The sequence below is a fragment of the Pygoscelis adeliae genome, unplaced genomic scaffold (genome assembly GCF_000699105.1).
Source record: "Pygoscelis adeliae isolate BGI_AS28 unplaced genomic scaffold, ASM69910v1 Scaffold69, whole genome shotgun sequence".
In the NCBI taxonomy this organism is placed as follows: Eukaryota; Metazoa; Chordata; class Aves; order Sphenisciformes; family Spheniscidae; genus Pygoscelis; species Pygoscelis adeliae.
In genome coordinates, this window is record NW_008825619.1 from 4808840 (window position 1) to 4822464 (window position 13625).

Genomic DNA, 13625 nt, shown 5'->3' on the forward strand with positions numbered 1-13625 from the left:
TTGGATCTCCAACCCTGTGCTACTTCTGCAGAGCAAAACATACAGAGACTGTTAACCTGCTGAGAACTTGACAAGGATTTCACCAGATGCAAAATATGACTGGAAATGGCGTGTTATGAGCCATCAAAAAAACAATAAAGTCACTGACCCAGAAAGCCTGAGTTTCACCAGGTGATGGACAGGGAGGAAGTCACTTAACAGAAAGGAATCAGGTTTGTTTGTATCATAGCTGATGAGGGAAAAGAATATCCATATCCACTCACCTGTCTTACTCTCTTTTTTGAGCTCCCAACTCTGAATATTCCTACTGTCTGGAGACCTGCAAGTGTAGCACATCAGACAACTGTTTTATTGTTTAATTTTCTGCTGAAAATTGCATTGAACCAAAGCAATCTGGGCTACGTGTGTACTTAAAAGAATAAAAAAACCCTGCAATGTATTTCTCTACAAACTTGTACTTACCATGCTGAGGCAAAACTCAGTTGTCTTGGATTAAGAAGCTATCCACTGTAGTTTTTAAGGACCTCACATCACCTAACCTGCAAAACTGCATCTCTGTGACATTTCTTGTGATGCCATTTTTGGTAGTGCCACTGCTACTCCGTGAGGGACAGAGGTATGCAGAGAGTGAGGCGCTGCTCAGCGTTTGGAGGTGGCACGTCCAGGACTGACATCAAAGGAAACAGGCAATAAAATAACTAAATACTTGGGCACTGAGCTGTTCTTTGGATACAGGAAGCAGTTGGTGTTTGGGGTTACCCGCTGGCTCTATAGTGCCTATCAAGACAAAGCTGAGAGTTTCCTCCAAAGGGACGTAAGTAGGGCACTCAGGCAGATTATGAGAGGGAAGAACTACCTGGGAGTTGTGTGCAGTTCATAGGGTAGGGACAGCTATTATATAGAGGGAAAGCTATAAAGAAGTACTCTTGTACTTCAGGCAAAGTGCAGAAGGTGTGCCTCTTGTGTCATTTAGACTTACGGTGATTTGGAAATGGGTGTTGCCTGCTATTCCATAAGAAATCAGTTCAAACCTTCTTCTAGCCCTGTAGATGCTACCAGAATATCAAACAAACGATAATGTGGTTGTTCAATTGACATACTTTGCTGAGTAACAGAAACTGAAAAATTTGAGAGTAAATGTTACCTTAGAGGTGATATGGTCTTTAGCAATGAAAATGTGAGTGGAGATCTCAGAGACTTAAGCAGCTGTGTACATAATATCATCTTACACAGTTAGACATTTTTTGCAAAAAGGATGAAATTATCCATAAGTTTTCAAAAGGCTACTCTGCAACATTCATTTTCTCTACTGACATACAGGAGATGTAAAATAACCTTGCAGAAAAAATGCCTTTTGACAGCCATGAGACTACACTTGCTTGCTAGAGATGTGTAGCTTCGCAGTGGTGTTTGGAGTTGCAGATTTTCATCAGAGAAATTCAGATAGGAGTCTGCCTTTTAGATTTTAGTCTCAACACCACACCTCTCTTCAAATATTCTTCTATCTTTGGTTAACAGAAAATTACAATGACGCAATAACATTTAGTAAACCCAGGAACATTGGCAGGGAATCATCTGAGATGGAGATACTCACATCGGGCAAAAACTGAATGCTTGTTACCAGTTCCTGCACAAAGATACAGTATTTGTTTTACACTGCGGGTCTGCAGAAAGTCAAGCCTTTACAACTCTGGGACATGATCCCAGGGAAAACAGGGAAGGTGAACAAGGCCAGGGGCTTTTATAGCTAAAAACATAACCATTTTTTGTCATATAATGTTCAAAATGATCATTTAAAGTATTCGTGAGAAACCCCTAGGTGATTTGCTGCTGAAAAATTGGCCTAAAGGACATACAGGCAAGTTTTTTCAGAATCAGAAACTTGGTCCGTCATATAGCCTGGAATAATGTTGCTACAGGATTGTTGCTAGAACAGAAAGTCCTCTATTATCCCTAAAGCCAACATGCAAACAGTAGTGTCCGTCTTCTGCAACCTTTAAATTTCTCAAAGTCAACCAATGGATGGCGGATTAAATTGAAAATTGAAGAACATCAATATTTGCCCCAAATTATCTCAGATTATTGTGTTGTGGGGTGCTACAGTGCACTTTTAGAAAATGCACAAAAAACCCCATAAATTTTCTTTAAAAGGAAACTTTAACGTAAAGCAAATATTTTAATAAAGAATGTTGTATAGAAAAGAATCTTTGTTATGACAGTGGGTTAAGTGGATTAAAAGATTTATCACAGATGTTCGAGTGACATAAAATCACAGTATCCAAAAGATACTCAGCTGGATGGCTTTTTTGGCTGACTTAGACACTTTTATGTTCTCCAAACTCAGCTACCCTTGCTTAAAGGGAGGGAAGTCATTCATCTCAAACTTAATCATCCCCACACTTATTTGTCAGCCATGTCAGCCATCTCCGACATCTGTAAAAGGCTAATGATGACTCTCTTTCGCAGTTTTCCTTTATATATTTGTAAGCAACATGGTTTTCAATTATGTGTTGTAAAAGCTTAGCATTGTTGTTTAAATTGCAGTCCCTCATCTGCAAAAGCCTTTCATTCAGAGTCAGTAAATGATTTCTTTCTGGTCAAATTAGGCATCAAATGCATCACTTGGTGTTGCAGTCATCATTACTTAATGGTTTGTTTATTATCTGGCCATGTGATAGCTCCGTCTTGCTGTGGCAAAGTTATTTCAATTCTCATAAAAAATCTTTACAAGACTAAGATAAACTGGGAGAGATGTTGAACAGATACCTTGATTAACTATTGTTTCTGCATTACATAAAGCTGGTGGGAGGTTTGTGTCTGGACAATCACGAAGACATGAGAAGAATATTGGCAGGAGTTTATAATTCCCTTCGGAGAGAGCAGGCATGAGCCTGAGGCTGGTCAGGAGGACTCAAGCCAGACAAAAACTGAGGAGCCAGCCTGCAAGCCTTGTAGTGAACAGGAAAAAGCTTCTTGGAGCTTAATATAATTTAGCATGGGATTTTTTTCCTTTCTCTGAGCCTCTATTTTCAAGTGCTGTTTCTAGTTAAGTCTTGCACTGTATTATAAACAGTTAATTTAACTCTTACACCTTAAGATCCACGAGTTGCAAAGAATGACTCCAGATTGGCACATTTCAAACTTCCGTTCTCAAGGTATGGGTAAACTCATGTGGTGTGAAGAGCCATTTCTGCAGAGCTCAGCACTCCAGTATGAGATGAACGACCTCCAAGAAATGTCTCTTCCCCTGTGCTGTATGGGCCAGTTTGCAAGCTTGTAGCATAGATCCTTAGTTTGGGAAGTTATCATCTAAGTAATTATTTGTAAGACAGTATCTTTAGCAAGCGGCAAAATAGGAGGGAAAGTGTCTGACTTTCAAAGATGTCCTTGCAATTGGAAGTATATGCTTGCTCTCAAAATATGCATTTATTTATGTTATAGTAAAAATATATCTGCCACTCCTGGGAAAACGAAGTATTCTTACCATGCTTTTCCAAGTGCTGGCAGCAACTATCTACAAGCCGGGGAACCTGTCTGTAAATAGGGTTCAGGCTTAGTTTCTTATCTCTTGCCTTTTCTTTCTTGCTCTGGGCTTCTGCTGGCAAAGAGAGCTGGAGAGCCTCTAACAATCGTGACTGATTGTCATCAAGATCTGTAATGGAGTCCACAGACATCGCGCCCTGTAAAGTACACACACACGAACAATCAGGACGGCTGGAAATCTAAATGCCACAGGACCTTAGATGTTACAGACCTGTAACAAAGACTTTTGCCTACCTGCATTTTAAACAAACTAATATAAAAATACAATTTGCTACACAGTTTTTGTAAATTAATGAAGTTACAATACCAGTGGAAGGGATAGGAAAACCACAATGGTACCAATGCTATTATTACCATACTACAAGGAATACAAATTACAGATTGAAAAAACTAAATGCTTTCCACTCACTTGGCACACCTTTTTGTTGTTGTAAGCCTGCACATACTGCAGGACAAGGATGAATCATGGTCTGTGTGTGCACCTCAGCAGTACGATATTTTTGTGCATGGAGATATATACACATTTTTAAACCTGATTCCCTACTTCTTCTGCAGCTTGGGCCACTGTATCAGTGAAAATGATGCAAATAGATTTACAACCATACACCACATACAGTTAACTAATAACACAAATACATACAACTGCAGAGACTGAAATAATCCCATGCTATCACAGCACAAAGACGCGCCAGAGAAGTAGAGGGGTAATATTTTTTAGATAATTCTACTTCATGTATCTTAATATTTTAAAATCATTAAAATTCCAATGAAAGCTTTGAAAACTATGTTTGGATTACAGCAAGGCACAGAAGTTCAAGCAGTCTGTAAAGCAGCACAAGCAGCAGGAGGTTTATGGCATGTTTCAATGTTCACACTTGAAAAATAAGATTATTTTTTTCACACCACAAGATTACTGTCACTTCAAAATGACCATTTCCCTCGATCGTTATTAAACTAAACAGGCAAAAACATTTTAGGGGACATCTAGGCTTATAAATAATAATAAAACAAAAATTTTGGTTTTAATTCTCATTAAAAATATCTATTGTAAATTATTTTCTTTCTTTCTGAAACAAAGGATACATTTTACCCTAACATAAAAGGTACTGTACAGGGATCCAGCATGTTATCCTAAGAAATAATGAAGAAAATGTAAATTCCCATTCAAAACTTTGCTGACAACTCTAATTTCTTAAAAGTACGCTGTTCTGCTGACAGGTATTTCATAGACTGCTGGTGAGATCTCTACGTCTGTTAAATGAGAACTGTAAAACTGCTAGGGAATTTCAAGCTCTCAAGTATTTTCTTCCATCAGCCTAGACAACTGAACTGTACAAAGATTTCTGACTCAGAGGCAACTTATTCAAAGTCCACTGAGATTTGAAATGAATTTAAAAATTTTTAGTTCATAATATCTTTTAAAAAAAGCATCTAACTTATCAGGTATAGTTCTGTTTCTTAGAACTCATGGAAGACTTACAAATAAAACACAGTGAAGTTTTTAGATTTTTTTGGACCCACATCTCTAAACAACTACTAGACCCTTTAAAATGCAACCTTGACCTTGATTTTTGATGTCTCTCAGAAGTACATTTGCTTGATTCCCTTTAGCATTTCCTGCCACAGGGAACCCTCCCCCCCCCCCCCCGCTGCCAAAACCAAACAAGAATCTCAGGCTACGATCCCTCTGTGTAAAATTCTAACTGAACAATTTTTCTATTTTGTTTTTAAGAGTTTGGGGTTTCAGACATCAAAATTAGTCAACTGACACAGAAAATTGTAACACCATCCTCACTGCTGCAGCTCCCAGGCAGTTCCTGTATGACAGGTGCCCTCCTTTATACCCTGCCTTTACTGCTCCTTCCCTGTCTGCAAAGCATCTTCACCTCATGAGTCATTATTATCACAGAGTCACTTAAGTCGGATTCAGATCCCTAAAATAGATGTAAATACAGTCAGTTCACCATTATCCTTGGGCATTTTATCGAAGTTGTGGATTAACTGGGGCACTGACCTGGCTTTAGGAAGAGTGACCTTGAGTTCAGTGGCTGAAGTACAGCACCGCTTGGCAATGCCAAGTCCAGGCCAGCTCTGATTTTAAATTTCAAAGTGCACAGAAAACACTACCGACATACTCCGTGGATCCAGCTCAAACTCAGCCAGACCTATTAGTATGGGCTCAGCCAGACCTATATGACTGCTGAGGAACGAAGCAGGAGATACTGCACGTTGCTGCCCGCTGCTCCAGGACCGACACAGTGCTACTTGGACTGCAATGCCCAGCAACCAAAGAAAAACCAAGTTCCATCTACTAGGCATTACCTTTGCACATAATGGATACCAGTCCCTGCTCCACCACGACAAGCTCAAAATCTAAATAAACTGGGCAAGTCTTAAGCTAAGCACACAGAAACATGAAGGAAAGTGGAGATTAAAGATGGAAATGCAAAGAGCAAAAAGAAAATAAATGCCAGAGGGCAGGTGTGGAATGAAGGTCAGATGAAGCTTTTCTTTACTTTTTAAGAGTTACAGAAAGCTTTTCTCTTTTGAAAAGATGTGCAATATCACAGAGTACGCATGGGATCAAGTACTATCCGTGGCAGATCCATTTTCACTCCATACATCATGCTATTTGAGTAGTAAAGCAGTATGCCTGAGCTCCTGATACTTGAATAAATTTTGGCTGCATAATATATATATAAAAAAAAAATATTAACAGAGAGTCAGAATATTCTCTATAATAAGCACACAGAAAGCGCCTTGCTGGATGACCAGAGTCTCAACTTCCAACTGCTGGGCAAAAATCCTACACGGAAAATGCAGCAACAGTAATTTCTGTCTAGCTCTTGGAGGAGAGAGAACCACAGCACTCATACCATAAGCTCTGCAGCCAGCATTACCTTATATCCCTTACTGAAAGCCTCAGCTGAGTGTTTGAAGACTCATTGGAATACACAAAAATGAATGACACAGTTGCAAAGAAGTGAATGGTACAGCGATAAACAATCCTCCAATTTAAGTTTAAGAGGACTGCACTCCAGCTGTCCGTGCAGCATTTGTGTGAGAACCTCGTTGTATCAGTTGCATGTACTAATGAATAATTTAAAAAAAATTTTTTTTAAGCATTTGCCTTGATATAGTTGAAAATAAACAGTGCAACACTGCCCAGGAGATAAAAGATAAGTGCAGGCTTCCTTACCATCCTCTAAAAAAACTCAGGGGAGTACAGTAAGTACACTGATAAGCAGAAGTATAAAGGCTGAAGACAGACAAGATATGGGACATGAGTTGATATTAATGTTAAAAAATTGACAATTCATGAAGTACATTACTGAATAACTGAGGTTCATTCCCGAGAGAAAATGCCAGCTTCCTCCACGTCACACTGCCCACCTTTGTCTACTCTTACTTCTCTGCAGGTGAACCATGTGCTACTGCATCCTCATGACTACGGACTAAAGGCTCAAATTCAACACCCTGAAAGCTGCAATCCTGGTATTAACAAAAAAAAATAAACCGAACAAGCAAAACCCCCACAGGCTTCTAGAACTCGATCCTGATGGGGCTCTATCCCTTGGATGTAACAAAGGATCCAGGTTCCTTCTGCTCACTGGCTGGTCAAATGTATGTCAGAGATTTTATCTCACTTTGTGAAAAGAATAGCAGATGACCCATACCTGGACACATGAATTATCTTTCCCTCATATGAAAACAGGTTCTGAAGCCAATGGATGTATACGGTGAATTTCTATTTTTTGTCACTGCCTATGCCAAATTCTGAAAGAAGTTAGCGGGTTTCCCTTCACATTTATATTCAAGTGTACTTTTCACTTTTGTGTGAACACAACTGCCTGTTCCTATGGTCTGGACAGGCCAACAGATGTGCATTATGCATATGGAAGAATGCAATCATCTTCAAATATCACGCCCTCAGCTATTTGCTGGTAGAATGTAGATGCTTCAAGTATATGCTTCAGCTGACAGCTAGAGGGAAAGAAGGCAGGTCATGGGGCTCTTCAATCTTCTATTAATTTGCAATTTACTCCAGTTCTACTCCTCTTAACACCGTGGCTTGAAGAGCCCTACATAGCATTTCTCTGAAGCAGGTTTCATCCTAGGGATAAGAAGGTGAAGATCCTAAGAAAATATTTTATTTTCCAGGGTCTGCTCTTGTACCCCAAATTCTTTCTTAGATTACTTAACAGGGGTTTTTATTGAAAGTATTTTATTATGCATTTTTTCCCCCTCCATTGCAAATGAAATTAAAAAGCAGTAATTTTAGAACCTCCACCCCATGGTAACAAAAAAAAAAAAAAATTCTAATACTGTTACTAGCTGCAGTCCTGGAAAACTGGAAAGCTCAGAGCATAAAATTTACTTACAAGGAACAGAACCCTGCAAATAAGTGGTCTACCAGGTACCTATCTTACATGCAGGATTAACATTCAACCCAAACCACTGCACTGTGTTCTGCTGCCAAAGGCATTTTCATAACCTGTATGCAGAAATTTCCTTCGAAGAGCCTGGTACAAATTTACTTTGACAACTTCTTTCTTACCATTGAGGACGTGATCAGAATTATGCCAGAGGGATTTTTATTAATATTAGGATAGGGATTAATAGTTAGATTTTTTCCCAAGTTTGTGGAGCTAAATTAACATAAGCATACATATATACCAATCACATAGGTTTAGTCTTCGCCAGCTGAAAAAATGAGGTTGAAGATGGATGGAATTTGTTAAATCTAAAATACCTAAAGAGAAGGAGATAGATAAAGGAAGTGAAAACAGGAAGACTTCTAAATAATCTCTCTGTCACTTTGGGATCTGTAAGACTTGCACAGTCCATATGACCTTTTCCCACCAGCACCAGAGAAAGAAGATTTCCACTACAGTAAGAATTTTCTGATATTGATCAAGCCAGCTTCCACCTAAAAAAAAAAATCAGTTTGAACATGGCAGAAGAAAGATTCCACAATCCACAGACACAACAGGTTTTTTTTCTGCTCTGGCTAGACCCTCTGGAGCTACTGGCATGCACCGTGTTGTGATGGGCCTACTTACACGCCTCCTTGCTCGTGGCGCTGGCTCGGGTGTGTTAGGAGAAGTGGATTCGTTCGGTGTTTCTGAGGTTGAGCTAAGAGATGAGTTACTGCTTGAAAGTTCTTTGTTCTGCCTTTTAGTTCCAAACGGCAAGAGAAAGGCCACAAAATCTGAAACTTCTTTTTGCTCTTCTCTCTGAGAGTCTTGCTTGAGCTTGTAGGCCCGGTCATTAGCAATCACTTGGGACAAGGGCATTCCAAAAGCCTGGGGAATAAATTCTGCAACAACAACAACAAAAAGTAATATTTACTGAACATCTGATATTTATTTAGTACAAAAAGAATTAAGTATTAAGCTGTTAAAAAGAAAAACAATCTGAAATCCCTTTAAATATATAATAATTCCAATGAGGTACTGGACTGCATCATAATAACAACAACATTCAAACAATAAAATAATAGTGGAGACGTGCCAGACAATTGTAGCTCATGGTATCTGAACCCTCTTTCCAGTTGGATCATGCAAGATATACCACACAGAATCCTGGAAAATCAACTGGGAAGAAATCTAATTAGATCTTAACTTCCACTGAAAGCAACTGGAAGTCAGGCACCTGTGGCTACACCTAGATGGTGCAGGGGGCCATCAGAGGCTCCAGTAACCTAATCCTGAGGCTGGGGAGCCTAGCTGGACCGTGCCACAGCTCTCTCACGTTTCAGACCCCTTTACCAGGCTTCTTTCTTACAAGTGCTGCAGGGCACCAGAGTCAAGGGGTGCAGGCACGTACATGGGTCTCATTACAGGTCAGGAGGGTATGCACCTACCTGTAGAGAGAGCTTGTAAGTGCATCCACTGTTCAGACTAAGCTTTCAAATACATGGTTTTAATTATATACAAGAACTATACCGCTTTAACATACTAGTAAGATTAAACCAGTTTAATAGTGGTATATCAGTATAAAGGTCCTTTGTAACAGTACAAAAATGTAGATGGACATACAGAAATACAGGAGAATACAGGTTTCTCTCAATTAACAAAAAAACATAATCCCATCCCACATCAATATAACTGTAATGTACAAAACCAGCATATACTTCAGGTCTCAAAGTAAAATGCTCAAATGTTTTACAAAACAGAAAAATGCTCTCCAATGAATCAGCCAACAACAACTAACGCTGAAAGTCTCATCATTAAGTTTCAAATCTGGATCTATCCGAGATTAGTAGAACCAAAACCATTGGGCCAGACTGCCAACCAGAACTGTTTTGTGCTCAAATGCAATGAAAAAATAGCTATTGACTCTATTCATCCTGCTAAAAATGGGTGCAACTTCTATGAGGATCCAGCTTCAGACCTGCCTGTATCAGGAATAAATAAAGCACCAGAGATCAAAAGCAACAATTTTTTTTTAAAGTATGAAAAAAAGGAACAACAACAACAAAAAAAGCAAACAAAAAAATCATTATATACTCATCCTCTTTTGCCACAATCATCTAAATGATTAAAGACCAAAGCTCCTCCTGGGACTTAAAGTCTGACTATATCTTTGATGACACTTTCAAATTTTATCTAGGCTTGCATTATCATTAAGATTAAAGTAAGGCATTGATAAGAAGAGTGTATTTTATGAATCTTGAATGAGGACACTATCAGCCTATCGTACTAAAGAGACAAGGGCCCATTGTTCTGATTTGGTGAGAAACATTACTGCTTTTTAGAAGTATGAAAAGTTAAGACATGAACTAACTTTGGTGGCCAGACAAAACTATATCAGGAAGCAGAGCCTCACATATCAAGCAAGTCTGGAGATGACCTCTGAGTAGAATGACATCTAAAACCATCTGCATTTAATTTAGGATGAGAAAGAACATCATCACACGGGTATCAAGCAATGCGAGGATTGCCAGTTCCAGGAGTCCAGAGTTAGACCCGTCCCTCCTGTACCCAGCACAGTGTGCCTATAAAATGATGAGAGTATTAAAATTTTTTACTGTTCTGAATTATCTTCCCAATGAACATTTAAGACCACAAACTTGAAACACACATATGCAACATGTCTCCCCTTCTGGCTGTCTAACCGGGTACTTTGTTATACCTCCAGCATCCCTACTTATCTGTCCTTCCACAACATTTCCTGAGAAAAACCACAGAGCCAAATGAAATCCTGAACATGAAATATTTCTCTGGTTTTGGCTCACAGACACTCGTGCTTCAAATTAGGATGGGACAGCAGTATGTAGCCCAACAGCATGCTGATGCCATTGATCCTACAGCACTAGGATCAACTGGGATGAGATCAGCAGGAGATGAGGTCTCAGCACTGCTTCATTAAAGGAATTTAATTAAAATGACCCTCTCCCTGACTTCGTTATGTAAAGGCTGGTATTTTGAAGTAGGTGTTGCTCCTCCTTGAAAACCCTCAGGTGTGGGACGCCAGGTTTTTAATTGCTCTTGCTCAACGTGCCTGTGTAGCAGTGAAAGGACACTGAACCTCTGCTCTGGGCTGCTTTGCTGTAGGCCTCCTTCTCAGAGGACATGAACCACTTTCCCGATTTCTCAATGTCTGGCAGAGATGGGGAACTGGATGAAAACCAACTGGCTGATTTTCAGACTAAATACAGATTGAAGCGATGCTGGCTGGCAGTGGTAATTACGTTAAAGAATTGGCAAAACCAGTAACTTTTTGCTCGCTTGTTGAAATCAAGAGAATTGGTTGCACTCTCCACAGATTGGCTACAGTCTCAAGTTCCCACCAAAACTAGCATCTGTGTGTGCCGTCAGGGGTGGTGGTGGGGAGCATGTTTTGCCCACCACTCTTCAGAAGTATTCAATCCCAACAATTTTCTTGTCGGACAGCTAATGTCACATCCATTAGAGTGAACCCTATCCCTTTTGTCATTTCAGATTCATTAAAAAAAAGGAAGAGTTGTAGCCATGCAAAGTATTTAGCAACCCATTGATGGGGGAGAAAGGCCACTGACTCAGATCTAAGATGTGTAGGTTTCAGGCTCTGGTCTCACAATCAAGCTAAAAGCTCCAACTGCCCATTTACTGCTGTAGGCTGGGGATCCCTACTGTTGGAGGTGTTTAATTTGTATGAAGAAACGTTCCTTAGAGCAGGGGCTCAAACTTTGGTCTGTGGTACATATACTAAGTGAGTGCCAAAGCTGCTAAGTTAGTTACTTTCTGTAAAACCAACAAAAATTTGATCCCTTATTCAATCATCAGAGCGGGCAGCTTAAAAAGAAATTTTGCAGAAAGCACTATGTAAAAATGTGAAACAACCTGACAGACTGGGCAATCAGTGTGGAAATGCAGACTCATATCCTTAGCCCAAACAGCAGCCTACAACTTGACTTTTGATCCATTCTGGTTTTTAGTGTTTACTGGCACAGGAGACAATTTGCTATTTTGGAGAAGTGCACAATTTCTTTTACCAGAAGGTGCATCTTACAGCTGAGGGAAGTTTCTTAACAAAATGTTGATCGAAACTGGTATGTTCCTAAGAAATCTTTCTGTGATAGCGAATCAGCATTTTCTAATGAAAAGCAGCATGTCACAGAAAAACTCCCAGCCAGATCAAATAAGAGTTTCAGTTACCAGAAATCCTTTTCTTTGCTAATCAAATGATGATAGGCAGGATGTTGACCCATACAGTTAGCTTGCTTGGCCTCATGCCGCCCCGTTCAAGTATAGTTACAAAGACTTCTCTGAAGTTTCAGCTGGTGAAAATTGTGGTTTCCATCCCACAAACTATAGCAGTCTATTAAGAACCAGTGAGGTCTATACTCTAGACCCTAATGAGGCTTTCAATGTCAATAAAGTGAACAGCATACAATACAGCAACTTTGGATAGTCTCCTTAGTGCTTTGGGGTTTTTTTCTTAAGTACAGCTTAAGCGCTGGTTTTGAGCTGCTAAAACCTTGTGACCAATATCTACTGAGGTGCTTACACTACCTCTATTTAAATGATAGGAACAGAGTGGGAGACACCTCAGAGAATATTATGCTTAAAAGGGATATTTAAATGGACCTAAAGGGGTCTTTAAGTTGACCTCCCCAGCTAGCCAGACTGGGTAACTCTGTTTTGCTAACTGAATTTAATTACTTTGGATCCGTGGAGGGAGTGATGGAAGCAAGAAAATAAGGAAAATGAAAACTTCAATCCGTAACGGGAAGGGCAAAACTCCCTCCATCTGAAGGTTCGTCAAAACACTGCACTGACTCCAGAAGACTCGAGATAAGACAATATTCTCACAGCATCAGCTCTGTGGCTGAAACTCCATTCTCCAGCTAGTCAGAGCTCGCTAACGTTCAAGGAGTGATATAAGGCCTTTGCAATTACTCAGGCTTTTTCTGTGGGTAGGTCTTTGTTTTTTTTTTTTTTTAAAAAAAGACAGGTTCTTCAGTCGTTTAGTTGACTTTAGTATAAAATCAGTGTTGCTTAAAAAAAAACAAAAAACTTTCATATGCCTAGAGAGCATGAGAAACATTTTTGAAGCTTTTAAAAAAGCACAGTGGGGTGCTGGAAAGGCTTGAGAAAAACACGTTTCTGATAAACTATAATAAAAAAGAAACTTCATCTATTCAGCTCTGTCTTTAGGCTGTGTCAAGGCATTCTAACATCATGATAGGTTGAATTACTGAAGAACAAACAAAAACATTAAGAAATACCTCTAAATTTACTGCGCATGGCTGGGAAGTAAACATGGAAGATGTTTTCAAGAATTTTGAACTAAAGAAAAATCAAACATCTACTTCTGGATCTGCATATGCCACAGAGTTACCAGGAAGGCCTTTTCTCAGAAACTCCAGCATATACAGCAGCTCTGCTAAGGCCCACAGATGAACCTGTCAAGTATTTACATTCCACACAGAAACACCAGGAAAAGGGATGATTCTCAGTTGCTCAACAAATCACATTAACAAGTGATTATTATTTCTGAGCAGGTCACTCAGTTCACCTGTAGGGTTTACTGGAACCAAGGCAAAATGGAGCTGGTTTACTGATAAAATCTTCTAGGAGAAATCCTTTCTGGGA

At 39.5% G+C, this 13625-nt stretch overlaps 1 protein-coding gene across 1 annotated transcript in view; it reads right to left on the bottom strand.

Moving 5' to 3' along the window:
- ARHGAP6 (Rho GTPase activating protein 6) overlaps window positions 1–13625 on the bottom strand; it is a 61975-nt gene that overhangs the window by 23231 nt on the left and 25119 nt on the right. Inside the window, exons 3-5 of the mRNA XM_009333395.1 lie at window positions 8607–8863; window positions 3485–3680; window positions 264–319 (exon numbers count right to left, since the gene is read on the bottom strand). Coding sequence (XP_009331670.1) covers window positions 264–319; window positions 3485–3680; window positions 8607–8863 — 509 coding nt within the window. The remainder of the gene's footprint in view (window positions 1–263; window positions 320–3484; window positions 3681–8606; window positions 8864–13625) is intronic.